This window comes from Guillardia theta (genome assembly GCF_000315625.1).
Source record: "Guillardia theta CCMP2712 unplaced genomic scaffold GUITHscaffold_78, whole genome shotgun sequence".
Taxonomy (NCBI): Eukaryota; class Cryptophyceae; order Pyrenomonadales; family Geminigeraceae; genus Guillardia; species Guillardia theta.
The window spans coordinates 289,250-314,641 of record NW_005434596.1 but is presented as its reverse complement, the minus strand read 5'-3'; the positions used below and the strand labels follow the sequence as shown (position 1 = coordinate 314,641).

Genomic DNA, 25,392 nt, shown 5'->3' with positions numbered 1-25,392 from the left:
GCATGCAATAAATGGAGTACTCTTACACCCTCTTCTAGCAAGCCGAATGATGCTGGTGGTGGTTGACGAGGAGGAGGAGGAGGAGGAGGAGGAGGAGGAGGAGGAGGAAGGAAGGAATTGTTGGGTGGCAGGAGCAGCGAAAAAAGAGCATGGGAGAGGGAGAAGGGAAGAGGGGAAAGGGAAGAGGGAGGGTGAGGGATTCCTAGAAGTACAACACAATTTATACACATGAGTTTGAACTTTCGTGCCTCCTCCTTCTACTGGACCTCCGGCCAGGGATCCTCCGGCGACGCATCGCCTGTGAAGCGCATGATGCGATCCGGGACGTAGCGCTCGCAGGTGTCCTTCTCGATCTCCTGCACGCCAAATAATCAGAAGTGAGTGAGTAAAGGAGGAGGGAGGAGGGAGGGAGGAGAGAGGAGGGAGAGAGGAGGGAGGCGGGAGGCGGGAGGCGGGAGGCGGGAGGAGGGGGGAGGGGCGGCAGGGGAGGAGGGCGTGTGGTTGAGCAGGCAAGCGGAGAGAAGGAGGTGAGAGGATGTGAACAAGCGAGCGGGGAGGCAGAGGACGGTAGTGACCTGAATTCCTCCTGCAGGACCGACGTCGCTCGCTGTGAAGTTAAGAGGAAGATGAAAGCCAAGGTCACAGAAGATTTTCCTGTGAAGGGAAGAGTAAGTCGTAGATAATCGAGGGAGGAGGAGGAGGAGGAGGAGGAGGAGGAGGAGGAGGGGGAGGGGTAGGAGGGATGGAGAGGAGAAGCTACCGTTTCCAGGACAAGGGGATGAAGCACTCAATGTCCAGGCACATGCTTGCTCTGCCATTCAACGTCACCCACCCATCCTTTTCTCTTCTCAAATTCTTCACTTCAGTACTCAACTCCCCCCCTCTCCTCTCCCTTGCCTCCTCCTCAGCTTTCTTTCCATTTCTCCAATTCTTTCTCCCAGCCTGTTTCAATTCTCTCCTCCTCCCCTCATCCTGATTCACCTGTGCTTCATGGCGAAGGCTTCCTTGTCGGCGGTGAGCTTGTCGTAGGTGATCGTCAGCTGGGCGATGAGGATGTTCAACAGCCCGATGTTCACGCACCTACCCCGCCTGTCAGCTGAGGAGGAAGAGAAGGAGGAGAGAGAAGGAGAGGGAAGAGCAAGGGACTGATTGATGGGGACGGAGGCTCTTGACAAGGAGGAGGAGGAGGATCTTACGTTACGTAGATGAGGAGGAGGGCTCGGGTTAGAGCTGAGATATCAGGATACAAAGGCTGAGCCACTCCCAGAACCTGTTTGTCTTGCTCAGCTGCAGTAAAAACACGAAGAATGGAGGAAGCAGAGAGAGAGAGAGAGCGCGACGAGGAGAGGAAGGAGGAGGAGGGAGCCAGAAGGAAGGGCGGGAAGGGAGGGGGAGGGGGAGGGGGAGGGGGCGGGCGGTCTTGGGCAGGAGAGGGTGTTCACAAGGAGGAAGAGGGAGCAGGGAGAGGGAGCAGGGCGAGGGAGGGAGCGAGGAGGAACGAGAGGAGGGGGAGGGTAGGAAGAGGACGACCTCTTGCAGGAGGACTACAACTGATTGGTCCCATCCTTCATCGAAAGGAGGATCGTCGATGAGAGTAAGAGCAGAGCCAAATCCTGAAACAAGACGGTGAGAGGAACAAGACAGAGGGAGCCGGTGGACGAGGGTGGCAGCCGAAGGATTGCGAGGCAATACCAAGGGGAGGGCGATGGAGGTAGATGAGGGGAGATAGATGACAGCAGAGAGGAGGGAGAGGAGGGAGATAGAACGAGGACGGTAACGTTGGAGAGATAGGGAGACGAGGAGGCGTGTAGGAAAGCGGGGGTTGAAAAGGAGGAGCATACCGAAGATGAGGATAACGATCATGAAGAGCGAATGCGACAGGTCGTGAAACATGATGCCGATGGTGTAGATGAACGCTGCCATTGGGGTCGAAAGAATGCTGAGCTGTAGGAGGAGAGAGAGACAGAGTCAAAAATTCGTCCCCACCGCAGATTGGGAGATGAGACCTGGAACATCTGTGCCCATAGCAAAACAGCAGCGATAGCGAGCGATGTTCTGTTGTCGTTAACGTTGGCTGAAGAGATGGTTGAAGAGGTCGTCGCGTCTCCTTTCGCCTTAGCAAGCAGAGACCATGACGAAGACACGAAGAATTCTCGAGCTGTTGACCAGTCAAAACATGGCAGGCAGGTGAGCAGAATCGCGATTAACCTCCTGTAGTGTTTGTGACATCTGTACAGTTCATGACGGCGCTGTCGCAGGAATTGCATTCATGCTGCAGTTTCAGTCAGGCTTCAACATAACCAATCACGGCAGATTTCTATCATTCTTGTTCAAGTCAACCAAGTCCTCCCCTCCTCTCAATTTCCTTCCCACTCAATCTCTCACTGCTGGCTTAAACCCTCCTCCCCCCACTTTCCATCATATTTGCTCCTAGCTTGACCCCCTCCATTCATGGCGCCTTTGTCCGTCTCATTTCCTCTCCAGTCATCACCTGCCCGGCGAAGGAAACCAGAATCAACGAGCAAGACACCACTCGCAGCAGGTTCCACGAGGATGCAAAAGTCCTTTGCAGGCCAGTCAGATGCTCTCATCCCACGATGAGACTCTTCTGACCTCGGGAGGATAAACGTGAAGGGCCCGAACGAGAAGGGAAGCATCAGATTTTTCCTCATATGGGAAAATGCCACGTAGACCTTGCAGTGACAGTCAGTTGACAGAAATAATAGCACGATGCTCTACTTGAGCGAAGAGAGTCAAGCTCGCAAAAACTGTCAGGACCAGCCTCATGGTCTGGAGAGCGGGTCAGTCCCGCAAGAGGAGCAGGCGTCGACTTACTTCACTCTGAGGATCGCAGAGGGTTTCATCCCTCACGTATCCGATCATGAAGAAGACGATCATGGCAAAGTAGACACATTCTTTCAGGCAGAAGACTTTCAGCCCGAACTTGCTCCATTTCAAATCGAGAGTCTTGTGGACAACAGGGTGCTTGAACACGTCATTCCCACCTTGTACATACAGTATGTCAGATGGAACTCGGGCAGCAACGTTCGCTCGCCGCACCGAAGTTGATCAGGTGTGCCAAGGGTGAGCTCCAGGGATCTTTCTGTAGGTCGGGGTCCCCGTAGATATCACGGATGTAGTAGTTCACGCGGACCTGCGACGGCAACGTCAAACCTTGACCCTTCTGATACTGATGGCAAAGGAACCATTCTGCCGGGAAGTTTCTCTTTCGAATGCCACAGAAGGCCATCAAGTAGTGTGCACATCAAGTGCGGGCACTCACGGCCAAGTTCCTCTACCAGGTTCTCATGGTAGCTGAACAGATTCTGTCATGCAGGTGTCAGCATGCAGGATGCCGCATCACTCAACTTCATTATCACCTCTCTGCCGTAGTAGTAGCCGTGAATGTCTGCACGGATGGTTAACAAGTCGCTGAATATTGCAGTCAGTCAGAGCCGTTCATGCGAGACATTGAATCTCTACCATAAGATGAATTCGACGATGGAGTATTTCCCGTCGTGTAAGGCCCAGTAGAGTGGAGAGATCACTGCTCCGTTGATATCAATCTGACAGCCAACCGATCATGTTCGCAACGATTCTCCTCATGTCGCTATCAACCTGACATAACCACTCGTCTCTCTTGCTCCGAGGAGCAGAGCTGATTGCCTCTTGGAGCGCATCTGCATTTCCTTCCACCAATGCATGCGTGATCGCATTCCCTCCCATGTTCAGGCCCCTTGCCATGCTGTTTGCCGCTTTTTTCCACACCTGACTCGATGCATTACGATGACTTTCTGATGAACGCATTATCAGCCGAATCACCTCTTTCCATGCCTTCTCTGATTTTTCATCAAATTCAGTCTCCATGATCTGTTCACTCTATCACACCATGGCCAACAACCCATCTCTCGCATCACATCTTGCAAGGTGAAGATGAGAGCTTGTCCGAAGGGATTCAGGTACTCCGATCGAACTCCGTACCGCACATGTCTCAAGGTCAACTCAAAGAGTTGATCGAAAAAGTCCTGCCGCATCTCTCAACACGTTGTATCCATACAGGTGGACATTACAGCAGGCTCGGTTATGCTGACCACGAGCATGTCCATGATATGAAACAGGAGACTCCCCCACCTAGACCTCATAGGTCAAATATAAAAGACCAGATAGATGCAAAGGTTCACATGCGCAAAGATCTTCTGAAGAGATGCGTCTGCTCCGGTGACTGCAAACATCTCAAGTCAGCGACAAGCGAATATTTTAGCACGACTGTACGATGTTGTTAAGGTGCTTCCAGAAGACTTCTCCAAGATACTGTGAGCAAGAAGTTCAGTACGGGGGGAATGAGAAGAATCATCTTTCGCTCTCACCTCGACATCGACGTTATCTTTCATGTGTTGCCACTGATGCAAGACGATCTCACTTCTCTTTTCGCGCAAACCGTCGAGCTCACTTGAGAGTGACTGCAAGGGGATCAGGTCGCGTCAAAACAGGTCTCAGCTCCTCACATCACTGATCATCTTCCAAACCCATCTGAGAGAGTCGCTCATGTGTTCACCCCAACTGCAGAAAAAAACATCAGCCTTCTCAACACCATGATCAGATTCAACTCACTCCTCTCCGATCACACTAGCAACTCCGCTCTCCAAGGACTGAGCGATAGCCTTCAAATGCTCGCTCCTCATTCCACTGGCATGCTCATCAGAATTAAAATGAGAGCTATCTTGCAGACCATGCATAGAAGGTTGGCGCATAAACGAAGATCTGCTCAAGCTGTTTCTCAGGTTCCCAAACCAGCTGAGCAACCTCCACAGTAAAGTCGTAAATGGAGATCGCGAACTCCTCCTGGGATATACATGTTTCAACCGAAGAAGGCATGAAGAAAACATCTAACCTGAGCTTCAACGTCTGATTCACAGCTCGCAACTGGAGTAAAGGTAGACTTCAAACGTGTTTGTCTGCCTCCTGCCACTGAAGTGAGCTTTCTGCATTTCGATTTCACTGACTTCCTACTCTGAGACGATGAGTTGTGCGCATCATCAAGCACTGAGTCTCTTCTGCGAGTTGCGCTGGATGAGATAAGATGAGAGACCTGCACAAAACTCATCAGTGACTAGCTTCCAAGCACTGAACAGTAATCTATACCCCATGATCAACTTGATTATCTCTTTGAGTACTGGGAGTTCTGTCTATACTGCTCGTGGTACTTGCAGTTCGCAATGCTTTAGTCCTTTCCAACAGGCTGTTGCGCCGTTCGTTAGAAGCTGCATCGCCCTCAAGTTTCTCAAATAGCGACGGGCAGTGAACAAGGAGTTCAGTTCTCATGACTTTGGATAGTTCCGATCGATCAACTCTTTCCTGCATGAATTGCGTTGTGTGTTCTAAAGAGAGCGCATAATCCTCGCCATCCTGAATGGCTTCTGACATGTTCTCACAAACCATATTGAATACGATTCCCCAGCATTTCTCCATTTCTTCCGTCCAGTACTCGCCCGATGCCTCTGCGAGCACGGTCATGAAGACAGGTCCCATTAATGGTATGTGATGTGGCCTGACTTTGTAGTTGACATGCCGCAATCCAAGCCAGGAAACTTGCTGCTTCATATTATCTGGATCGTCCGCAAAAGATACTAACATGCACAACATGTCTCCCATCTTGATTGCCATGTATTCTCTCGACTTGGTGAACAAGGAGGTAACATTTGGTGCGAGCTTGAACAAATGATCGTAAACCATTTCCCCTAGATGTGCAGGATCGTATTTCTCCAGAATAATTTCCCATGACTCCCGAACGACGCCGAGGGTTGAGCCTACATCGACCAAGGAATGCTCGAGCGCACGTGACAAGTAGGACCACATCCATATCCACGCTTTGGTTTCCTCGGCAGAAAAATCTTCGCCTAATGTATGCTTGAAGACTCCGAGGATGATTTCTTTCATGAGAGGCATATGGGATCCTTTCACTCCCTTCCTGTGATGCATTGGAGCAAGTTCTGCAATCTTCACATAAATATCAGCTGGTGACGTGATGTTCTCAACGATGCTGGAAAGCATGTCTACAAATTTAGTTCCCTGTACGGATTTGTTTGTGAAGCGAAAAAGCGGCTCTAATGTCTCGTTGTCCTTGACAGAATCATAGATTGCAAGTCCAAGATCAGCATATGATGCTTTTTGCAGCATCTTGTTCCATGAAGTAACGATGAAATAAGAATGATTTCCCCACTCTTCCATGTCAACAGCTGGCACCTGACTCTTACGTGTATGGTGCTGCTTTCGACGCACTCGTCCTCGATAGACACCTCCAGCTTTGTTGATATTCGTTCCACGCGACTTGCGAGAATGATTGAAGCTGCTGCTGTTCCTCCCGTGAGAGGTGCCACCCTTAGATGAAGACAAGTCCTCTTTCGATCTCACAGAGCGAGGTGATTCCATCGCCACATCTTTACTTTGGCCGTGTCTTTGCGAGAAGGAGGACAGGGAGTGAAGGGGTTTCAACATGTTGATCGGCAACTTCTTACTGGAGCCAAACGAACCCGACATGTGAGCCAAAATTCCACCATCTCCATTAGCTGATTTGAAACTGTTCGAAAGGGTGATTTCACTTTCTCCATTCCCATGTCCATTTTCAAGCTGTTTCGCTTCGTGTGCCATGGCGATAGCCATGAACGGACACGCACTCTCCAACTTACCATTGCTGCCATTCATCTTCTTGCTAGGGTTCCTATTCGTGGGAGAAGAGCGGCCGGAATGTACGTCAAATAAAATCTCCTCCAGCATGTGCCCATCGAGGGCATTGTGCGGACTCTCCTCCATGCCTGCCACCTCTGCTTCCGTCTCTTCAATGATGACTGGTGGGACCGAGAACTGGGAGTTGAGAGCTCCATGAGTGCTGTCGTCATCCGAAGCCAAGTCTGAGTCTCTCTGTGATCGAGGAGATTCGTCGAGCTCCGACTTCCTGGGAGAATCAAACTTCGTCACCCGTTCGCGCACGAAACCATGGGGAGACGAAAGCTCAACGTCATAGACCAAGGACGCACTGGTTTCTCGCGGGGAATCCTTTCGTGGCGACTCGATTTGTGCAGCAATCTCCTTAACTTTCACGATCTGTGTGATCCTATCAAGATCTTGCTTCTTGCTGGTAATCAAATCCGCACAAAACAAGTCTGGCAGGAAAGAGTGGGCATGCTTGCTGTGATTGCGGAAGAAAATGTGTGAGACGTCCTTCCCCCCCTGATTGAGGATGATTGACATTCCACCTGGATGTTTATGGAGAAAGGAAGAAACATCAAAGACCATCTCATTGACCACAATAAGACAATCATGTTTCGAATTATGCCTTGACACTTGTTCAATGGTCAGGGTCGGATTGCCCTTTTCCTTCCTCTTGTCAGAGATGCGTTGCAGCACCTCCGCGGACAGGTGGACACCCGACATGAAGTTTGATTAGAACGTAGAAAGCAAGGGGGACGGGGATGAGGAGGAAGCGCAAGGAACGAGCACCCAAGATTCCTCCTTCCTCAACTTAGCGCAGCCATGGCGCTTTGAGGGTCTGGGGTGCAGTAGCAACAGGGGGTGGTAGAAGGGGAAATATGGGGTTATCCTGGGGGAGAAAGGGTAGTACACACCCCCGGTAGGCAAAAGTACTGGTATTGATGACACCAATGGTGCGGATATTGGGGGTGGGAGCAGGGCTTCAGGGGGTATCAGCAGACAACAAGGGGGGTCCAAGGGATGGGGGTGGTGTTCTGAGGACATCTGAAGGCAGGGTAGGGTACAAAATTTTAGAGGGTGTGGGGGCCGAATGGAATTGTCGGGGAGTAATGCTTCTTCCGAGGGGGTAGGGGTACAAGGAATTATGTTTTTTTTTTCGCATGTTCACAAAAATGACTTATCATTTTGAGGGTGGGGTGTCAACTACTTTAGAATTGGGGGTGGGGTTACTGCCATAAGCAACAGTGGAGGTGTTCTCTAGAGGTTGTTTTTATACGAACAGGGGGGTCATCGTAGTGAGGGGGGGTCATTGAAATTTCAAAGAGGTGGGGTGATGAATAGAAGTTGTCAGGCGCAGTAGAGAGAATTGACCTTGGGGTAGCAGGGGTAGTCAAACTCGAAATTTCATAGGGGAGGAATAATGCAGGGAATCGATTTGGTGAGCCTGGGCTAAATCTACGGTCAAAACCATTTGGTGGGGGGTAGTATAAGAGGGTCATAGGGGTGCAGCAAGAAGTAGGGGTGGAGGAGAAAAGCTCTGAAATGGTGACCTTAGCGGTAGTAGAGTTGTACTGATGTTCTTGCGCTATTATACTTATATGTACGGACAAAAAAGTTTTGCTGAAGTTTTAGAGTTATTAAAATTTCTTTGTTTGGTACAAAATGTTTCACTTGTTTTATCTGTATGAAGTAAAGATCGTACAGATTGAGTCTACGTCCACTGGAGGGTCGTATGTCCCGGAACCCTCGCGATCTCCGATCAATGAGGCTATGTATCAAGGACCAGCATGGTAGATGCATGCGATGAAGCGGCATGCAGCAGCATGAGATGGGAAGGTAGACGGTGAACGGGATGATGGACACAACGATGAGAACTCAAGAAGTGAGTGATCGCGCCGAGAAGTATCATAATTCAGGCGTAGCAGCTACGGGGAGAAAATTAAGGCCTGGACGAAACAAGTTTGGAGTACAAGGCAACCATTGAACGAAATGCAAAATAAATAGGAGAAAGTGTCTTATAGGAAACTCGTGGGAATGGTTTGCCATGGTTGAAATTCGATTGCTAGGCTGCGAAACATGGCCGATAGGGCATTGTGCAAGAAAAATAATGACTTAGCGAGCCGAGTAGAGACGCAGAGATGCTTTTTACAAGGAAAAGCAAACTTGCATAGGCCAACTTGAGAAGCTGCGACTGATAATAAGATATCTCTTGAAACGCTCGCAAGCATAAGCACGTAATCCGATGAGTGATCGATCTACACTTTGCTAAACTGATTGATTTCCTTGCAACGAGTAGTGACCCCAGTACACGTATAGGACGAGCCATTGAATCTCAAAGAAGTACATACAGCAGACTGACTTGCTGGCTACGAATAAAGGGTTGAATGAAAGATCACAGTACCCAGATGCTATGCAGGGGCATGAGCGTGCTTGATCGCTTCTGAATGTCTCGATGCTGGCATTCGTCTCTTTGTACCTCATCAGAGGAATCTGGAATGAGGTTGACGAGCACAGGGTACGCGAAGCTCGTAAGCCTTGCAGCAACAAGCGTTATCCTCCCTCCCTGACCTCCTCCATGCCTGCTGTTCGTTTCACCATCATCCGGTTGAATTCACCCCTCATCCCCGGCCCTAAAGTGATTCCGAGCCAGTGGGGGGGGGGGGCAGCCGAGCGGGTTGAAAAGCGGGTTGTTTCAACGCCGGGCAGTTGAGTCCACCACACCAGCATGCTGGTCACATGCATGACACAACTGTTTGCTCTCAGCCGTGGTCGATGACGAGAGCTGTGAAGCACTGGACATGAGAGCTCGACGACGTTGACATCATGAGAGGCTTGAGGACTCGAACCAGTTAGACTACGTTAGCTACCTGATCATCCCAGCCTCCAGGAGGCGACACGGCCTGATCCAAGGCAGACTGAGGAGAGATGGGGTGATCCAGCTCTAGCACGTTGCCGATTCGTCCGTCTCCTGCCAGAGAAGGTTGGAGTCATGTCGTCAGAGAAAGCAGAGCAAGCATGGATGACAATCAATCCCAGCAGCGCCTGGTTTCAAGCCAAGAAAGGGGACGTTGAGGCCCAATACGTAGGAAGAAAACCTACCTTTGCTGCTTCCTGTCCTTCGCCAGCCTTGACTTGCAGTGTCAGGTGCTGGCCAAGTGCTACCTCCATGGCCTTGGTCAAGAAAAGAACCTCAAGTCCGCCTTTCTCTGGTTCTCAAAGTCTGCTTCTTCAGGACATGTATGCTGCCCGTCGGTTTCTGACGTTCCCTCACCCTGCTATCATGCGCAGAGAGAGTCGTGCTTCGAGCTCGGCAACATGTGGCTCAGAGGACAGGGGTCGCCCCAGCAAGACGCAAAGAAGGCTGCTGCATGGCTCAAGAAAGCTGCGAACGAAGGTGATGCTACAACTGCTGAAGGATAAGTCTCAACCATCTCTTCAGGCCATGCTGAAGCATCTTACCAGCTAGGGGTAGCGTTGCAGCATGTCTTGCGCGCGCTGACTGTTGCCCGTCAGGTACTTGCTCTGACTAGGTACAAGTCTCGTAGGGAAACCGAATCAGCATGGAAGTGGATGATACAGGCAGCACTGTTGGGCCACAGAGAGGCTCAGTTTCGTCTGGGATGGAGGTTTGAAACCGAGTCAGCAGCGCACGTCAAGGCACAAGATGCCAGAGATGAAGCAGGTGAGGCAGCGGAGGATGTCGGCGAGGGGGGTCTGCTGATGGCAAAAGCCATGGGATGGTACCTGAAAGCAGCCAGACAAGAACATGCCTTGTCGCAGCATAAAGTTGCTGTGATGTACTCGCAAGGAATCAAGCCTGTTGACCCTGTCGAGGTTGATAGGAGATTACGTTGGCATTTATTGCCTTCGGTCATAACGTGGGCATGCAGTCAATCGACTGCGATGAGAACAAAGCAAGCCAAAGTCTTTCATCACATGCCTTCTGTTGTATCATGGCTGGTCCCCTCACATTCCAAGATGAAGTTTCCAAACTACTCAGAAGCCGCGTCCTGGCACCAACGAGCGGCTTTGAACGGGATATACGAATCTGCCTATGAGCTGGGACGATTGAACCACATGGGAATCGGGATGAAAAAGGATGCCAATGACGCTCTCAAGTACTACCTGCTGGCTGCTAGGGGGCATGACAGTAGTGCCGAGGGCTCGACAGTCTTCACTCAGTATCTCTGCCCCAACTGCGGCTGCTGGAACGAGAACAAGTACTCGAGAAACGTTTCCAAGGGCGACATTGTATGCAAGCAATGCCGGAAGCCAAGGACTCTTCCAGATGAAGTGTCGGTTGTTGCGTCTCGTCTGCTTGAAAGCGTCGAGGCCAGAGACAACCTGTCGACCCACAGGAGCAAGACGAGAGAAGGACTGGGATCCAGGGGGGTCATGATGAGCAGAGGGTCTCAGCGGCAGGTTCAGAGTCAGCACTTGAGCATATCCAGGGATCCTTATGACGCCTTGCGCACTGTAGGAGGAGGATCCGTCACATCCTTGCAAGCGCCTGAGGTCGATGTCGGGAGGAGAGGAACACCCAAGGAGAAGGCGATGCATGCGGTTCTGGTGGCCCAGCCCTCCGAGCGAGCGATCATGCGGGTGACAGATGTCGAGCTCCACTGCTCGCCGAGGCTGTTGCATGTGCTGCATCCTGTTGGGCCATTCTTGAAGTGCAAGGTCACCAATGAGTCGAGATTCGACAGCGGCTCCTTCTACGTGGAACCTTATTTGTACTCATCGAGAGATCAAGCTGGGGATAAATCGGCGAAGTTGCTCTACGGTGGGAGAGTGTTTGTGCACAACATGCCTGCGCGATCTTCGATCATTGTTTCTTTCGACGAAGATGCAACGTGCCCTCTGGACCTCCCTCCAGGTCCCAACCATCTCTCCATCTGCCTGCGTATGTGCTGTGAGGACTTCCTCAAGGCTGTTGGAGAGAGCGTGCAGGAGCTAGAGAAGAGCATGCACGAGCAGTCTGAGGTGGCCTCGTTGCAAGTGGCAGACGCCCTGTGGCACGGGGTCAACTTCGCTCAGAATCGACATGAGGCGATTCGGATCTATCGCACCTGCGGTGGCATCAACTTGAAACATCCGCAGCTCCTGGACAGGAAGGATGTTGTTGTTGTTGTGATGGAATGCGGTCCTCTCCCCTTCTACTTCAGCCCCGTGGCAAAGTCGTTGGGATACAAACAAGCCTGGTTGGCCCTGTCGCAGCTCCTTGACGAGAACATGGACAAGTTCCCAAGGTGAGACAAAAACTCACTGCACCTCGATTCTACGATGATGATGCTTGCACAGCAACTACCTCAAAGATCAGTTTCACCTCACGCCTTCATTGGCTGACGACTTCAGGAACATTCCAGCCCCCATCACTCATGTTGCCGCCCAAGACATGCGCTTGTTGGAGGCTCAGCTCAACCTGGGCATGTGGTACGTCCAAGGCAGGTACCTGCCTAAGCTCTCGCACCTGTCGCTCAGGTGGTGCCAAGAAGCTGCTGCGCGGGGGAGCGCCAAGGCCAAGCACTTCCTGGGGCTGCTCTATCAGAGGGGGAGGTCGTGGGCAGGGACGAGGCGCTAGCGGTGAGTTACTTCCTGGAGGCGATCAGGGACGGGAGCCTGGAAGCGCATGTGAGCCTGGGGATCTGTTTCCTGGAAGGAAGAGGCGTCGAGGGGGACATGCAGGAAGCCTTCTCCTACTTGTCGTTTGCGGCTGAAAGGGGCAGCGCCATCGCTCAGTTCCGGCTCGGAGCCATTCACTCGCAGCGCTCCTCCAGGTTCTACGACCCCGAGGAGTCGATCCGATGGTTCAAGGCAGCAGCTGAGAACGGGCACAGACAGGCGCAGCTGTCGTACGCCATCGCCCTGCTGAGCGGAATGAACGTGAAGAAGAACATGGCGCTTGCGGTCGAGATGCTGGAGAGAAGCGCGGAACAAGGGTATGCTGTCGCCGAGTACAACCTCGGGGTCCTGTGTGCGAGAGGAGAGGGAGTTGCCCTGGACGCAGAGAAAGCTGCTGCCTATTGGAAGCGAGCTGCGGCCCAGGGGCTACCAGAGGCTCAGTTGGTATTATCTCAAGGAGGTGTAGTTGCGATCGAATGACCCTCGTGCCTTCAGGAGCTGGCCAACTACTACATGAAGGTTGCTACAACAGACGAGGACAAGCTGGAGGAGCTGAGAAGCAGGAGGATTCGCTCACTGTGCAAGGACCGCACTCTCTTCGAGAAGATTGTCAAGCTGGAAAAGATCGAGCTGGGCTATGGAGGCAAGTCGTTAATGAGTATGAACTTCAGGTGAGTCAAGATCCTGCCGGCTCTCGCTCACTCCTCGCTCTTTCCAGTCTCTTCTACAAAGTGCTGCAGGAATATGCAGCAATCATCCCTAGCCTGATATCAAAAGAGAGCGCCGCAGCGCTGGTGAAGAAGATTCAGCGAGTTCGTGGAGAGATGGAGATGAAGGCGATGTCTTACGAGTTGTTCTTGGTATATCTCACTGCTGTGCTGCGGAAAGTGGGGGTGGGGGTGCGAAACATGTTTGCAAACGTGTATGAGACAGAGAGCATGGAGTCTATCATGAGCTCTCAAGAGAGCGAGGAAGACATCCAAGAGGAGCATGATGAGACGAGCTTCCAGCTGAAGGAGGAGCTCGAGACCTCGCAGCTCCTAAGGTATGTGCGTACCGGAGTGATGCAGAAGGCAACTTCCCCGATCGAGATGAGTCGGTCAATGCGGATGTCAAGGTCACGGGTGGTCAAACTCAAACAAGAGGTGCACGCGGCGCGAAAGGCCCTCAAGTTCCAGAAGTATGACTCGGTCGTGTGGGGCCTGACGCTGACGCTGCTGTGACGCTGGCAGGTGGAAGATCGACAACGCGGTCGCGAGCATGGATCGGCTGCGAGCAGAGGCTGACGAGCTCAAGGCCAGGATGCAGGCTGAGAGTGCGAAGAAGAAGATGGAGATGGCGAGCAACATCAAACAATCCATGGACAGGCTGAAGCGAAGTGAGGAGAGCGCAGAGAGGAGCTTGCTGGTTGCTCAGGAGCGACTGCACCAGGAGACTGAAGCCCTCGGCAAGTCCGAAGTGAAGCTCTCGCACTCCAGCAAGGGCAGGAAGGAAGCGAGGAGACGCATGTCGTCGTTCCGACAGAAGTACTCTGAGCGAGTCTTCGAGCTGAGAGAACAGCTGGAGGATGCCGCGGCAACCAGGTTGGAGTACAGTGTCGCAGCAGCTGAGCTGTACCTGGAAGCCGCAAAGCACGATTCAATGGTAGCAGCTCAATACCTGCTGGGGAAGTACTTCGAAGGACGAGACCCCCTCCCTCCCTCCTGGGTGCCGAGGACCGAGCATGACCTCACCCAGGAGCTCCTCGCGGACTTTGTCAAGTACTCCCGTGCCTTCAATCACAAGATGCACAGGACCAACGTCGTCAGGTGAGGGCCCTGTTGCCTCCTCCACTTGCTGCTGCTGCTGCTGCTGCTGCTGCTGCTCGTCCTTATGGTGACCCTCTGCGGCAGCAGCGTTAAGTCTTTCCTAGAGAGCTCCTCCGAGAGCCTCCTCGCCTGCCCCCCGGGTTCACTCGGCGCTAAGGACAAGACAAGCAAGCTCAAGGCTGCTGAACGTCTCGCGTTCCCATCGTGGGTACACGGGAGGTGGAGGAAGCTCAGTGCGTTGTCCTGGTTTGAGAGGGCCAGTGCCAAGGAGCATGCAGGAGCGAAGGTGGAGATGGCGCTGGTGCTGAAGCGATTGAAGCTCTCGCCCTCCCTCGCTGCTTCCTTCACCAAGGACCCTTGCTCCAGTGTCGAGGCCCTCCTGCGGCAGGCAGCTGATCAGGGAGACGTAGGAGCTCTGCTAGAGCTGGGGAGAAGCTTTCTGCACGGCGATGGGGTGGAGCAGCGGGAGGAAGAGGCGGTTCGGTGGTTGACAGCTGCTGCACAGGGAGGGTCAGTAGAAGGCTGGTTCCTCCTAGGGATGTGCTACGAGCTGGGAAGGGGGACCGAGTGCGACGGGGAGAAAGCGTTTGAGTGCTACGAGAGGAGTGCGGACGGGGGGTGGTCGAGCGCGCTCATCGCGCTGGGATCTTGCTATGAGTTCGGAAAGGGGGTCATGCGGTCGGAAGCAGAAGCGTTCAGGCTGTACGAGGAAGCAGCCGATGTCAACGTGAGGGCCATCGCTCAGCTCGCTCGCTGCTACCAGGATGGCGTGGGGGTGGAGAAGAACCTGACCAAGGCCGTCGAGCTCAACATGATCGCAGCTGATGCTGACGTCAAGGCCAATGTGAACCTGGGGATCGCGTACCAGTACGGCATCGGGGTCCCCAGGAGCGACGAGGAGGCGTTCCTGTGGTTCGAACGAGCAGCGGAGCAGGGCGACGCGGACGGGATGATGAACGTGGCGCTATGTTACAGCTCGGGGAGGGGAGTGAAAGAAGACGCGGCCAAGTGCGTGATGCAATCTCTCGTGACTGACACGTGACCTGCTGCTTGTCAGGTACGAGACCTGGTTGACAAGAGCTGCGGAGGCTGGGAACCTACGAGCCAGAGCGCTGGTGGGACGGCTAGAACCAGCAATCGTGCGCGGGCCAGCCATGAGCCGAGGGCAAGGCAGACCGTCGTCTTGAAACACAACGATGAGACCTTTTCTCATCGCGCTCATGACTTTAAAACACATGGTACCACAGCAGATGTTGTTATTGTACAACTAGTTTACAGATGCTTGTCAGCTCGCCTTCTGGCAAAGGTCCTAGTTCGTCCCCCGTCACGTCATGTCCTACCATCCTGTATCTCTTGCAAACATTCAAAGGCTCTCCTCAAATCCTCTGCTGTCCCGTCAGCACTCCCAGCAACTCAAGTCAGATGCTCACCTATCAGATCGCCTGCTTCCTCCAGCCCGATGTACAAGAGAATCCTTCCCCGTTCACCTGTTCTAGGCTTCAGCTGCTGCCCACCACATCCCACGTACCATCACCGGACTCATCCGGCCTCCTGAAGTTCTGCTCCCTCCTCCAGTCCGACACGAGGCCAACAGGCCATACCAAAGAGAGCTCTCCTCCGACGCTGCCGTCCCATCCCAGCCTGAACCTCTTGAGACTCTCCACCAGAGCCTCGACCTGTTCTTCCTCCGAGTTCTCGCTGGAGAGGCAGAAGCTAAGGATCGGTGGGAAGCCTGTGAATCCCTTCTCTGCCGCTCCTCCCTCCAGCATGGGATGAAACACCCGACTCACCTGCTCCACCCCCATCATCCACTCCACCACTGCTCTCGTCGTCTGATCCTGCTGCCGCATGCGCAGCGGAAGCGTCCGCAGCCCCCGCAGCGTCTGGTACGTCTGCTCAGGGGAGGCAACGAGGCCGAGGCGCTTGCAAGAGCTCACTATCCTTGGCCAGAGCTCCCTCCTGCTGGTCACCATCCCAAGGTCCCACTCCTGATCGCCAGCCAGGGGGCCGAGAGACGCGACAGAGACGTCCGCCCCCTCCTTCAGCGGCTGCAGAGCCCAGCCAAAGGCCCACGTGTTGTCCACCACCAGGAGCGACTGACGTTGGCGGCAGAGCTCTGCCAGCATGGGGACGTCTGCGAGTGCTGGGGAGGAGGGCGAAAAAGTCTCAACCAACACCATGCGAGCGCGATCGAGGTCCGGCCCATGCTGACTTAGCAGGGCGTCTCGGGAGGAGGAAGCTTGGAACGAGACGCTCGTCACTCCCAACCTCTTCATCTCGACGCACAAGAAACTCTTGAGAGCAGGGGTGATATCAGACGAGTACAGCACTACATCTCCTTTCCTCAGCAGCCCCATCAAGACACAGACCATGGCTGCTCTCCCTGAGCTGACGGCGCATGACTTGTGACCTTCTTCCAGCACTGCATGCGCTTCTTCTGCTGCTCTGTGCGTCAACGTGCCATATCGCCCGTAGAAGAGCCCTCCATAGACAGTTTGGATCCCTTGCGGGCGAGCTCGGAGCGCGGCCATGCTCGGGAAGGTGACGGTTGACGCTCGGATGAGAGGGGTGTTGACCACTGACCTGTAGCAGCATCGCTCACTGAAAGACTGACAAGAGCAAGAGCGGCAGCCATGCACTGGGAGAGGAGGAGAGGAGACATGGAGAACAACACCCTACCTTCCGAGAGGGTCGGTAAAAAATTCTTCGCTCCTCCTTCCGCTGAGCTGGACCTTGGAGAGATATTTGAGATGGTTCAAGTCTTCTCCAGCTCGTCCTGTCTCCTCATAGGTATGGTTCCGCTTCCCTCGATGGCTCGAGTAGGAGGATACGGCTTTCAGCAATGTGGCGGATCCAGGGCAAGGACATGGACACGAAGAGAATGGGAGCAGAGGCGAGTGGATAGGCAAGGAGATCAGTGGAGAAGCAGAAGGCAGGAAGGAGAAGGAGTTCGAAGGGGGCAGGGAGAGGAGGAGGAGGAGGAGGAGGAGGAGGAGCTTGAAACAAAATTTCGCCATGGCAACTCCTGTCATCGTCCTTGCTCTGAGGCGGGCCTCCAATCAGCACCCATCACCGCAAACCACCCACCCCCTTCGTAATCCGGAAGCAGGGAGGATGTACCCCTACTCCGAATGAGAGAGCCCTTCGTACATCACCGGTCATCTCATGACCCCACCCGATTAACTAAGAAGATTCTGGATCTCTACCACCTTGAATGACTAAGTACCCGTAAAATTTCCAATATTTTGTGGGGTAATCAGCACTATTGAATCACCCCCCACCCACATCAATGAGCAGTACCCACCGAACGAATTAAACCACCCCCTTGGGTTTCCACGCGCCGCCGCTCCCTGCATGCCGGCAGGATCCTCTGGCTTATGTGCCTCCTCCTCATCGTCTGTCGCTGGCTATCGGCTCTTCCTCCTCTCCTCCTCTCAATATACTTGATCCTCATGCTCTCTCTGCCCTGCCTCCTCCGTACTCTCCTGCTCCTCCTCCTCTTCCAGTTTTTGCGCCTGCTTTCGTTTCGAATTATTCCTCACCGGGTTGGTGGAAACTTTGTGGGACCTGCACACATGACTTCTCATCTTCTTGCACTCAACAGCTAGTTCTCTCAATCGTGTTATCGTATGTTTATCCCTCCTCATCCCAGCTCGCTTCATCCATGAGGAGCAATGCTATTTCCCAGCTCTGTGGACCACAGGAGGAAGGCCTGCTCCCAGATCCCGCCATACACATGCCCAGCCTCACTCCATGTTTGATTTTTATCCTTCCACATGCCCTCTCTCTCTTCCTGATGAGCTCGTGCGTTGTTGAACTGAGGCCATGTCAAACTAAGGCCATGTCAAACTGAACAAGCTATTTCACTGATTTATGGACTCCGGACTAATAATGATGTGTGGGGCAGGGTTGCCTTGGACCTGGCAAGTGCGGACAGTCGGTGCACTTTTGCAGAGAAAGCTGAGAGGTCTTCACAAATGGCAGGGGACCTCTCTGTCGCTGATGTCGATAAGTTGAAGGTGATTCATTTGTTCTCATCTGACTTCACCTGCTCATAACCTTACCAACATGGTTCGTCACTGATTGCTTCCCATCCTAGGTGGACCAGCTGAAAGCCGAGTTGAAGGCTCGCAACCTCCCGACTTCAGGCGTCAAGGCTGTTTTAAGTGATCGTCTGAAGACTCACCTGCAGAGCCAGCAGACGAGCGCTCCGGCGGCGTCTGAAACCAGCCAACCAGAGCAGTCTCCTGCCAAGGAAGCTACTCCAGCCGAGAAGGCTCCTGCTCCAGCAGCGCAGGCACCAGAACCTGCAGTGTCCAAGGAACAGCAGCCTGCTGCTACTCCGGCTGAGACGTCAAAACCTGAAGCGGCGAAGTCCCCAGCCAAGAGCAAGACGGCCGCACCACAAGAGTCCCCCAAGAAACAACAAGAACCCACCCCTAGCCCTGCGTCTGCTCCCGAGAAACCTGCTAGCACTCCTCAGAAAAGCCCGGCAGGTGAGATTTCCTGTTTCATCATTCGAGGACACGCACCTCTCATCCATACGAAGATTACTATGTATGATCCTTGATCCCTTGATACTCGCTTGTCAGCAGGCACCAAAGTTCCACAAGCAGCTCAGAGCAAGGAGGTACCTGCAGTGGCCAGCAGCGAGCCAGCAAAACCAAAGGAAACAAAAGAATCACATGATGGTGGAAAAGAACAGGGTCAGTTAGAAGCTGCTGGTGCCGAAACCAATGATGCCAAAGATGTCGATGAAGACGAAGAAATGGTGCTAGATATCTATTTTGATCCCCTTTATTGATTCAATGCTTTGATTTTAGGAAGAAGAAGATGATGATGAGCAGGAGGAAGCTGAGGTATTTGTAATATTGCGAAAACCGTCGCAGTTGACGAAGAGCTTTAGGAGGAACAGGCTGAGCAGACCTCGGGAACAAAGAGGAAGGCAGATTCTGGAGCTTGTGATAAAAAGAAGAAGAAGAAAGTCAGGGATGATAGCAACGCCATTCCGACGAAGCGAAAGCTGGAAAGTGATAAGTTGATGGCAATTGCTGAGGAGCATTGGAAAGGGTCTAAGACGAAGCCTTGGGATCCAGCACTCGTGACTAAGTTGTACAAAGAAGAACTTCTGCCATCGAACTTTGCGTTGAACAAAGTGATGATCTTGGAATACAGCCAATACCTCGAGAAGTACCTATGGCCCAACTATGACCCATCGAAAGCTACAGACGCTCACATTCTCTCTTTGGTTTGCATGGTGAACGAGAAGTTTCGCGAACAGGTGAAGCCTACGTTTGCAGCTCTAGTTGCTTTCTAACTCCTCCATAGGTCATGTCTTGGGAGCCGTTTCAGGAGCGTGAGCAGGTTTTCTCAGAATTTTTCAAGAGCGTGACCATTCTGCATGGCAAGAAGGAGCTTTCGCATAGAGAAAGGAGCCTCATCGTAGTATTTCTGATTCACAGCTTCCAGAGCTTGGAGAACACAATGGTCAGGAACTCATGCTTGCTTCAAGTTTCATTGCCTCTTTGGCTACATTTGAGCAAGTCAAGGTTGGAGCTAGAACTTAGAAAAGCTCCTCACCTTGAGAAGAAATGGAGGTAACTTTTGATATTCTTTGGTTGAAGGTTACAGTGACATCGCTTGATCCTGTAGGACATTACAAAAGAAAGTGCAGAAAGAAGGCTTGGAAAAGTTGAAAGATCACTTCCTTCCAAAGTTACTCGAGGTCTTCTTTCAACAACTGTCCACAATCCCGGCAGATGGCAAGTTTGAATTCGAACTGAGGCGATACTTGGAAAGGGTGTTGGAATTCTTGATTGATCTGATTGCTCAACTGCCAACCCGCCGATTCTTCTTGGCGCTGCTCTCTGATCACCATTTCGTCATTCGATGTCGCCTTGCAAACCTCGCTAAGCGCCCAGATGGCCGACTCTTCAATCAACTTCTTGATCTTTTGAGCTTCTATTTGGACTTTGAAATCAATGAGCACACTGGTATGCCCTTGAGCCGTGATGAGATGCTTGCGAGGCATTATGGTCGTATCCAACTCGTGCAAAGGCATGCCTACTCCTTGTTCCCTGACATTATGAAGGAATTTGCACTTGCTAACATTGGAGCCGTTGAAAACAAGGACAGTCTAAGGGTGTATTTGTCGAGGCTGAACAAGACTCAGCTATCACAGCTGTTGCGCAAGATCAGATTGATACCGTTCGAAGATGAATCGGCCGGGCTGACTTGGTTGGATCACAGAACTATGTTGGAGATTGCTGTTGCATACCATGAGCGTCGGATTTCGCAGCTGGATGCTATCAATGCACTTCCCCTTTATCCAACTGAAAACCTGTTGTGGGATGAGCACGTAGTGCCGTCTATCAACTTCACTGGAGAGCAGGTCCTTGCGTTACCCAAGCTGAACCTGCAGTACTTGACGTTTCATGACTACCTGCTTCGCAACTTCAACCTCTTCCGTCTTGAAAGCACCTACGAGATACGCCAGGATGTGGAAGACGTTGCTTTGCGTCTGAGGCCAAGGATAGATGACGGGAGAACGGTGTTCCAGGGATGGTCTCGGTCGTCCCTTCCTCTCACTTCCTTCTCAGTCATAGAGGTCTCCAAGCCCAACCTCGGTGAAACGAAGCCTGCGCGGGTCGTGGGCGAAGCGACCTATTCGCTGCAAGGAATGCGTGACCACACGCTCAGACGAGAGTGGGAGACTTTCAGAGAGCACGACGTGCTGTTTCTGCTCACGATCAAGGCCAGGTATAAGGCAGGCGAGCATCCTCCTCATACGGAAGGGAAGTGCAAGGAAGACTTCTGTATCGAGTACATCAGGGGGTGCGAGGTGGTCGGCATGCTGGACTCTGATGGGAAAATCTTCAACAACCTCGACCCGCAGTCGAGAGGCTTGCCTCAGGGACAAGAGAGGAAGGTGCGAGTGAGACTGAACTCGGCTCAGTACGCGATCGATGCTGCTTACAAGGCACAACACGGGGGAGATCCTGTGTACGAGACGTTCAATGTGATCATGAAGCGCAAGGCGCAGGAGAACAACTTCAAGGCGATCTTGGAGTGTATCAGAGATCTCATGAATACCAACATCGTGGTTCCCGAGTGGCTTCACGATGTTCTGCTCGGCTATGGAGATCCGCAAGAGTCTCATTACACGGCCTTGAGCCCATTGCAGACTGTGGACTTCAACGACACGTTCCTGGACGAGAAGCATGTGACGGAGAGCTTTCCTGGGAAGAAAATCGAGTTCAAGCCTAACGCCAAGGGGTTGGTAGCTCCTCCTTTCCGCGTTCAGTTTCCAGCCAGCAGCGAGGGCGATGCTGCCATGGTCTGCCAGTCTTACCTTCCTCCCGAGCCAGGTCCTTACCCTGAGCTGAAGAGAAAGACCAACTCCATCCGCTTCACTCCCGCTCAGGTGGATGCAATTCTTGCTGGGACCAACGAAGGCTTCGCACAGGTCGTCGGCCCCCCGGGTACCGGCAAGACAGACACCGCCGTACAGATCATCTCCAACATCTACCACAACTTCCCTCACCAGAGGATCTTGCTGGTGACTCACTCGAACCAGGCGCTCAACGACATCTTCGAGAAGATCGCTGCTCTCGACATCGACGAGCGACATCTCCTGCGCCTGGGTCACGAGGCCGAGACGCTCGAGACTGAGGAAGACTTCTCCAAGTGGGGACGCGTCCAGTACATGCTGGGGAAGCGGCTGGAGCTGCTGGAGGAGGTGGGGCGGCTGGCTCGGAGCATAGGGATCACAGCAGACGTGGAGTACTCGTGCGAGACGGCACAGCACTTCTTCCTGTTCAACATCGTTGCAAGGTGGGAGGAGTTTGAGGATCGCGTCAAGGACTGCAACGACGCGACGAAGATCATCGAACAGTTTCCTTTCCACGAGTTTTTCAACGACGCGCCGGAGTCAGTCTTCAACTCGAGCATGGATAGCAAGGATGCGATGAGGGCGGCTCAAGGTTGCTTCCAACACCTCAAGGTAAGGCGCTGGAGGGTCTGACAGTGATGCTGACGTTGCTTGTGCAGTACATGTTCACTTTCTTGGAGGAATGCCGAGCGTTTGAGATCCTCCGAACTTACCAGGAGCGAGCCAAGTACCTTGTGACCACACAGGCCAAGATCATCGCCATGACATGCACGCACGCGGCGCTGAAACGGCACGACTTTATCGAGTCGGGCTTCGAGTTCGACTCGCTGGTGATGGAGGAGTCTGCACAGATCCTGGAGATCGAAACGTTCATCCCCATGCTGCTGCAGGAGCCGAGAAGGGGCAACAAGTGCCGGCTCAAGCGCGTCGTGCTCATCGGCGACCACAACCAGCTTCCTCCGGTGATCAAGAACATTGCCTTCCAGAAGTACTCGAGGATGGACCAAAGCTTGTTTTCTCGCTTCGTCCGCCTGGGGATCCCCTACATCGAGCTCAATGCTCAGGGCCGAGCCAGGCCAGAGATAGCCAAGCTGTACAACTGGCGATATCGGTCGCTCGGGGACATGGAGCACGTGACAGGGCGGGAGATGTTCCGGCTGGCCAACGCTGGTTTTGCTCATCAGTTCCAGCTGGTGAACGTGGAGGATCTTGGGGGAGTGGGAGAGAGCGAGCCGACTGCCTTCTTCTATCAGAACCTCGCCGAAGCCGAGTACATCATCGCTGTCTACATGTACATGCGCATCATCGGCTACCCGGCCGACAAGATCACCATCCTGTCGACGTACAACGGGCAAGTTGCCCTCCTGCAGGACGTGGCTCGCTTCCGCTGCTCGTCCATCCCTGGGGTGGGGATGCCGCCAAAGATTTCGACGGTGGACAAGTACCAGGGGCAGCAGAACGACTACATCCTGCTGTCTCTGGTGCGCACCAAGACTGTCGGACACTTGCGAGACGTGAGGAGGCTGATTGTGGCTCTGTCGCGAGCTCGTCTGGGTCTGTACGTGTTCTGTCGGCAAGCTCTCTTCAGGTCGGTTGCTTGTCTTGTGCCCTCCCTTCTGAGTTCTGTGAGCAGCAACTGCATCGAGCTGGCCCCTGCCTTCAACCTACTCAACCTCAAGTCCTCCAGACTTGAGCTCGCGCTGGGAGAGAACGTAAGGCCTGTGCTAGTCCCCTCCTCTTCCTCCTCCTCGCGCCCTCCCTCGTCTTCACCCGTGATGTCCTGCTGATGCCTCGCTTGAGCTCCTGGGGCTGGGTCTGGAGGCTTGCAGTCTAACGATGTTGCAGTACCCGAGTAAGCGAGAGGCAGCGGGGGGATGCAAGGAGAAGTTTGAAGTTCACAACCTCGAGCACATGCAGGCAGTCGTGATGCAGGTAGGAGCGAGGAGGACCGGAGGACGAGGCTGACAGCTGCTGCAGAGACTCGAGGAGGAGCGAAGGAAGAACCCCGACTTCGGCTCGGCTGCTCGACAACCTGCCGAGTAAGTGCAAGTGTAGCTGATGCCCTTCCTTGATGTGAGCTGAGAGGTCGATGCGCGAGCAAAGCTGTAGCCCCTGACTGTGAGAGGCGGGATTACTGTTGCGAGGGGTGAAGGAGGAGAAGGCTGACGGGTGTGGTCAGGGATGTACATATGAACGAGTCGGACCAGTAGGAGATCGACTATCTCATGTGAATACTTTAAAAGACCGTTACCGCCGGACCCACTCTCTTTGATGTCCCCTCAACCGCCATCAAAGTGCCATGGCACTCAACGCTCCAAGGCCTTTGGGAACATGGCACACTGTCAACCTACGTCCTCGTGTCTACTTCGCTTCAAGTGCAGATCAGATCTGTCTGCATCTCGGTCTCTTCCTATGCTTCCTTGTGTATCTTCACTTCACCCCGGGACTCTTGTCCCTGGCCTCACCTTGGGTATGATATCACCACTACACTCACTCGCTGCCTCATGCAAGAAACAAACTGAGAAACTGCAAGTAATCTCAGACCGGCTGGGGCACTGCTGATGAACATGCCCCCCTCCCTCCTATGTGCCTGCACACCCAGTCCTTACTGGCAAGAGCAGCTGTTCTTCTGCTTCGCAGGCCGTGAGACGGGTCGGCTTGCAACGGCTCCTCCCATCTCCAGCAGCCGCCAGACATTCTCCGGGTCGGCTTGCAACGGCTCCTCCCATCTCCAGCAGCCGCCAGACATTCTCCGGGTCGGCTTGCAACGGCTCCTCCCATCTCCAGCAGCCGCCAGACATTCTCCGGGTCGGCTTGCAACCGCTCCTCCCATCTCCAGCAGCCGCCAGACATTCTCCGGCAGGTCTGTCTGATCGATCCGAGAACCAGCACACTGCAAGGATCTCTCAAACGAACTGAGCACATGTCGAGGAAGCAAACAGCCGCCGTCCTGAGATCGAGTCCATACTTGACAAACGCCGTCAGAGGTAGACGCGGCGCCCTCCCGTCTTCTGCCACATAGTATCCCTCGTGTCCTCTGAGGACAAGCTGACACGCCTCCGTCTCTACATCCCACACCCGCATTGTCTTGCCGTCCGACCTGCTAAGGAGGAAGCAGATCCTGTGGGAGAGCAACCATTAAGTATGACATGCGGAGACGAAGACGAGTTGCTGATCACCACCATGGAAGACACGATGAGCTGCTACATCGACGACTATGAGGCCGTCAAGACGCTGGCAGTCCGATCATGATCATCAACGTCTGGTGCTACAGCGAGAAGTGAGACTTTGCGGGATAGATAGACCCGGAGACATGCGATGTGCTGCCGGAAATCAGCCCAGAGCAGGTGTACAGCAGCCTGTCGAAGCAGATAAGGCGAGTGATCGAGGGGGCAGCGAAGGACCTGAGCCTAGCTCTCGCGATGAAGGCTTGTCTCTTGCTCTCTATGAGGGAGAGCTTGACCAGCCCAAGCTGGGATGCTTCAGTCTCGATGTTGTAGAAGCGCTCGGTCTCTCTCATTTTCCGCGTCGCGTGCCATTCGCTGTCTCCTGGCAGCAGGCTCCTCAAGATCCTCCATCAGCTCTTTGGTCGGGTCATTCGCCTCCGATCTTTGGCCTTCCTCCTTCAGCTGATCCCTCGTCTTTGGCCTTCCTCCTTCAGCTGCCTCCCCTCCACTTGCTCTCCATCGCCCATGGTCGTGGTTTTCACCTCCTGGAACATTACAGTACCAAAGTAACGGTTCTCGTAACGAATAATACGTTCTAAAGTATTATTCGAAACCCTTCCTTTTCAAATAATGAGTTTCTGAAACGCTGCATACTTAGAACATCTCAAGATTTTCAGAAGGAGGAGTAATCGATAAG

At 53.3% G+C, this 25,392-nt stretch overlaps 6 protein-coding genes across 6 annotated transcripts; 2 read left to right on the top strand and 4 right to left on the bottom strand.

Annotated features, from left to right (window-relative positions):
* Window positions 1–5,382: 5,382 nt before the first annotated feature.
* GUITHDRAFT_55510 (hypothetical protein) lies at window positions 5,383–5,748 on the bottom strand (the record flags this gene model as incomplete). Its single annotated transcript, XM_005826075.1, has 1 exon — window positions 5,383–5,748. A coding segment is annotated over one exon (366 nt), but the record flags the coding sequence as incomplete, so codon positions are not given.
* Window positions 5,749–7,200: 1,452 nt separating this feature from the next.
* GUITHDRAFT_76648 (hypothetical protein) lies at window positions 7,201–7,431 on the bottom strand (the record flags this gene model as incomplete). The annotated part of the gene is made up of 1 exon (XM_005826074.1): window positions 7,201–7,431. A coding segment is annotated over one exon (231 nt), but the record flags the coding sequence as incomplete, so codon positions are not given.
* A 4,935-nt stretch (window positions 7,432–12,366) lies between these two features.
* GUITHDRAFT_89189 (hypothetical protein) lies at window positions 12,367–15,180 on the top strand (the record flags this gene model as incomplete). Its single annotated transcript, XM_005826073.1, has 2 exons — window positions 12,367–12,680; window positions 14,574–15,180. Exons 1-2 carry the CDS (start codon window positions 12,388–12,390, stop codon window positions 15,178–15,180), a joined length of 900 nt encoding a protein of 299 aa, XP_005826130.1. The 5' UTR covers window positions 12,367–12,387.
* A 287-nt stretch (window positions 15,181–15,467) lies between these two features.
* GUITHDRAFT_114808 (hypothetical protein) lies at window positions 15,468–16,669 on the bottom strand (the record flags this gene model as incomplete). The annotated part of the gene is made up of 3 exons (XM_005826072.1): window positions 15,468–15,523; window positions 15,569–15,625; window positions 15,673–16,669. 3 exons carry the CDS (start codon window positions 16,667–16,669, stop codon window positions 15,468–15,470), a joined length of 1,110 nt encoding a protein of 369 aa, XP_005826129.1.
* Window positions 16,670–18,115: 1,446 nt separating this feature from the next.
* GUITHDRAFT_114807 (hypothetical protein) lies at window positions 18,116–23,738 on the top strand (the record flags this gene model as incomplete). Its single annotated transcript, XM_005826071.1, has 12 exons — window positions 18,116–18,157; window positions 18,238–18,634; window positions 18,734–18,909; window positions 18,962–18,997; window positions 19,045–19,419; window positions 19,467–19,735; window positions 19,791–22,140; window positions 22,188–23,116; window positions 23,162–23,240; window positions 23,374–23,460; window positions 23,506–23,567; window positions 23,708–23,738. 12 exons carry the CDS (start codon window positions 18,116–18,118, stop codon window positions 23,736–23,738), a joined length of 4,833 nt encoding a protein of 1,610 aa, XP_005826128.1.
* A 1,058-nt stretch (window positions 23,739–24,796) lies between these two features.
* On the bottom strand, window positions 24,797–25,048 carry GUITHDRAFT_114806 (hypothetical protein; the record flags this gene model as incomplete). Its single annotated transcript, XM_005826070.1, has 1 exon — window positions 24,797–25,048. One exon carries the CDS (start codon window positions 25,046–25,048, stop codon window positions 24,797–24,799), a length of 252 nt encoding a protein of 83 aa, XP_005826127.1.
* Window positions 25,049–25,392: the final 344 nt, after the last annotated feature.